General features: G+C 33.8%; 1 protein-coding gene across 1 annotated transcript in view; it reads right to left on the reverse strand.

Annotated features, from left to right (window-relative positions):
- LOC149202064 (GDSL esterase/lipase At3g48460-like) overlaps positions 1–4,034 on the reverse strand; it is an 18,646-nt gene extending 14,612 nt beyond the window's left edge. Inside the window, exons 1-6 of the mRNA XM_089401472.1 lie at positions 3,758–4,034; positions 3,048–3,196; positions 2,851–2,914; positions 2,514–2,786; positions 2,274–2,422; positions 2,122–2,172 (exon numbers count right to left, since the gene is read on the reverse strand). Of these exons, the coding sequence (XP_089257598.1) occupies positions 2,122–2,172; positions 2,274–2,422; positions 2,514–2,786; positions 2,851–2,914; positions 3,048–3,196; positions 3,758–4,034 (963 nt within the window). The remainder of the gene's footprint in view (positions 1–2,121; positions 2,173–2,273; positions 2,423–2,513; positions 2,787–2,850; positions 2,915–3,047; positions 3,197–3,757) is intronic.
- Positions 4,035–4,475: the final 441 nt, after the last annotated feature.

Genomic DNA, 4,475 nt, shown 5'->3' on the forward strand with positions numbered 1-4,475 from the left:
ACAGAACACCACAAATTACAGATATAACCATAAATACAAAGATGCAAAATCACCCTCAAAATTGGGGATATTTAGAGAAGTTTGGTTGGCATGTATGCCATGCAAAATCATGCAAGAGAGGATCAATTATTGGTTGGCTCAAATCAAGGAGGTTCAAACTAGCCATAAACAAATAAAAGTCCGAGTTGTGTACATTGTGGTGGTCATTACTATATTGTTTCCATTGGTGGGACCCACGTTATTTATGCCATTAACACCAAAATTACTTCCATTGTTAGCACCCACAATAGGGTTGATACCTTCCATACTGGAAATAGGTTGGGGTTTTTTGGATGCCTAATCTGATAGGATTGGTGTGCATGAATTCAGACATTCATAGAAGTCTAAGCGACCTCTTGGAAGATGAAAACTAAGGGTTAAAAAACCATGTATTAATATGTAAACCTTGGAATAGAATGCAATCAGATGAGTTATTCTTCTCACTCAAATTTAATTTCAATAAGCTACGTATTCGATTTTTAATAATGGTAGCTTGAAACTCTATATTAATTCTTCAATCTAAAAAAAAGTATTAAGAAATTTTCTCAAACAATATAACTTAGATTAAAAATATAAAAATAATGTGAAATCTATGAAAACTGAGAGTTCCAAAGTTCAAATCCCCTCGATTGTGACCATGTTTATGGAGAGGAGGATAGGCTACAAACCCCTAGAGGTTTACTAGTAGCTACTTGTAAAATGATCCTTGTAAGCCAATTCCTCTAGTTTTCCCATCTAGAAAGCACGATCCTTGTAAGCCAATTGTATTAGGGATTTCCCCAAGTTAAATTCAAGTGGAACAAAGAGAGGAAAGGCCATTGATGACCACTATGATATCAATAATTGAATTTACAATCATGAGGTATACTATACCCAATCTCTAGCATACCAATATTATCCAAATCATTTTCATAACATATTGTAACATATCCAGCTGTCTAATTAAGCTACAATATAGATCATCGCATTAGATTTATAGGTAAATATATTTTTTCATTTGGAAATACTATTTTTCATTACAAAATAGTTAGAGTACCCATATACACTTTAATACATTTAACTAAATAAATATTCCTTATAATACAGGGTATAATAATAGTTACTACATGGGAAATTAAAATGAAATATATAGCTGGCCTTTTACCATACGAATCAATTATAATGAATATAATGAATTAATCATCCAATTAAAGGATATGCTATTTGAGAATGACCATGCTTGGTGTATCTCCATAGAGAAAACTAGTAATTGTTGACAAAATGAAAGATGATGTCATTTGACTTTGCAATGATGATTATTATATGAACAAGGATAGCATACTCTTGAGGATATGTCTACATGTTCGATTCTTGGATTGATGACTTTCTTTGGATTAATTTAAAAGAGTATTTAGCAACTTTTAAAGGTTGATTGTGGTTAAAGTATCAATGGCAAAATGAAATATAATATTTGCTAATAATATGATAACTAAACCACATTTATTTTGATTCTATTTCATATAAGTTTTTATTTCTAAGATATAAACCACTGTATTCAAAATTTATTGATTTATACTTGATTAACTAGAAGGAATAATTATTATAATTAGATCTACGGATATCCAAATCCAATAAATACTATATTCAATTCTTAATGTAATATAACATTGTAATGATTTGAAATAATTATTTTTTTATTCTTAAAATTAACAAAAAACCAACTTATTTTATCCCAAAAAATAACAAAATGTAAATTAAAAAAAATGTAACTTATAATTTAAATAAAAAAATATAACTCAAATTTAAAAGCGTTATAATAATTTTTTATTTCAGAATACCAATATACAATTAAAAATATTATTATTATAAAAAATCCGCCATTGAAATACAAATGAAAGAAATAGGGACTCAAATTAAATATTATTATTATAAAAAATCCTCCATTGAAATACAAATGAAAGAAATAGGGACTCAAATTCAAAAGTCCTATTGAGATTTGACATTCAATGCAGAATACATATTAATAGCGAATACAAAATATTAACTGGTGGCTGCATCACAAAGGCCATTACCAGAGATTTGACATATTTCACTCCAGAATACATATAAACCGCCTTTACAAAACATTCTCATAAGGTGGATTCCTGTGGCTGGCTGCATCACAAAGGCCATTATCAGAGATTTTCATCATGTCACTGAAAGGTGGCTGAGTATATTGGGCTTTGTTGATGATGAATTGAAATAATTTTGTATGCGGCTTCAGTGAAATGTATTCCATCCCAACTGATGGCTCTTTCTGGATTTGAGCATGCTAACACTCCTGGTGTCCCACACGTATGCATGATATCAAAATTAAAAAGTTCTCCAGTTCCACAGCAAGACTGAAATGTATTAGCGGTAAAACCTGCATCATTTCAACATTGTCATTACACTACACTAATCCAATCCAAAATGTATATGAGTTTATTAACCGAATCCAAAATTTCCGTACGTACCGTATGCTGCATGGTTCTTGATTATTTCCATAAACATATTATAGTAGTCCGCATACACCAATATGGCGTGTGGATATTGAATCCTTAGCTGCTCTAGTGTCTCCTGCAACGCTGTGTTATGATCCTGGGAGAGTTGGTTATATGATGCTAGGCATCCATTTTCATCATAATCGGAGTTCCTCGATAAGGGTCTAGAGTAAGTATGGCGGGCAAACATCCCAGAGGTGGCATTCCTTGGACAAATATGTACTGGGCTCCTTCTTCTATCAATGCCTGCACTCAATTCCAATTCCATTTTAATATAAAATTTTTTCCAAAAAAAGAAAAACTCATTCACCGCAACGCATGTCATCGTCTAAATAAAAGAAAACCGACTCATTCACCGCAATGCATGTCATCGTCTAAATAAAAGAAAACCGACAACGCATGTCATCGTCTAAATAAAAAAAACCGTAATTATGTTATGAGAGGGTTTTTATTGATATGGAGAAAGAAATAAGACATATCAAGTGGGGTTTAATTAAAATCAATTACCTGTATAGCTTTCTGAATCTTGGCTATGATAAGAGGAGTAAAGCCCCTTATCTCATCCGATGGCGAGGACGTAAAGGTGGAGTCTAGATAGTCGTTGAGACCGAATCCACCCATCACATATAACGCTCTTGAGAAATGAACTTGGCAATCTGTTGACCAAATTATATTTTAGAACCGTCTGGAAGCATAACCCTAAGTAAAATTTTACATAATTGAAATGATACTATGATTATACCCAAATTAGCTCTGCAGGTGAAATTTTTCAACTGGTGGAACCATCTGATTTGCGTATCTAGAGATAATGGTGTCTGCGGGAAGATGAGTCTGTCATTTAAGAAGGAATTGTCCAATGCAGTGGCACCCGCAACGGCAAAGTTAACTCCGTTTTTTTCTCTCCGCCAGCTCCATGTCGATCAGTCCAATAGAAGGCCGGAGGAAATTAAATCCTAGCGAACTGGCTGAAAAATACACAACAAGAGACAGGAAATTAAATCCTAGTGCACTGGCTGAAAAATACACAACAAGAAGAGGAGAGGAAATTAAATCCCAGTGCACTGGCTGAAAAATACACAAGAAGAAGAGGAGAGGAAATTAAATCCTAGTGCACTGGCTGAAAAATACACAATATACAAGTGATCATGAGTACTATGCAATTATTTTACACCCAAGAGGCATGTATATGGAATTGGATGATGGGTGCTAATTATTACCCAAAAAGTCAATGACGAGACGTCCATCTGAAGCACGACCGGCGGGGAGGCCAAAGAAGGTTTTTCCATATGGAAGAGAGCGAAAATGAAGGTTGTAAGGAGGTGAAGCCATGTCCGCGTTTCCAGTATCAGCGAATGAATCTCCGAAACTGTAAATTGCTGCAAAACAAGATCGCCCTGAGGCTGTGTCGTCTGTGTCTGCTGCTGCTGCTCCCACATGAAGGAGCATCACCAACGCCAACAACAATCTCATCATCAGGCTATTCCTCATCATCATCTCTTCTCTTCTTAATCACTTAATATCTGTTCTTCCACACTCTTAAGCACGTATCATCTTCAAAGTGCGTTCAATGTGGTCCTTATAAAGATAAATAAATTTTGCAGTGGTGCTTTTGTAATTTTGCACTGCTATATTTAGATCATGCACATGCATAACGACGACGATCATGGAACGTAATTAGAATTTTTAATTTACGTGTAATTAGAATTTTTAATTTATGTGTAATTTTTAATTTTGTAATTTATGTGTAATCTTGCACTGCTATATTTAGATCAGGTACATGCATAACGACGATCATGGACCGTAATTAGAATTTTTTTACTACAATATTTTCCAATTAATCCTTCTCAAACTGCACTCGACGTTGTGTTGTTACTACAATATTTTCCAATTAATCCTCAAACTGCAGTCGACGCTGTGTTGTTTTCACTTCTCTAA

This window comes from Pinus tabuliformis, chromosome 2_1 (genome assembly GCF_031772625.1).
Source record: "Pinus tabuliformis cultivar Carrire ecotype Pingquan chromosome 2_1, CPIR1, whole genome shotgun sequence".
NCBI lineage: Eukaryota > Viridiplantae > Streptophyta > Pinopsida > Pinales > Pinaceae > Pinus > Pinus tabuliformis.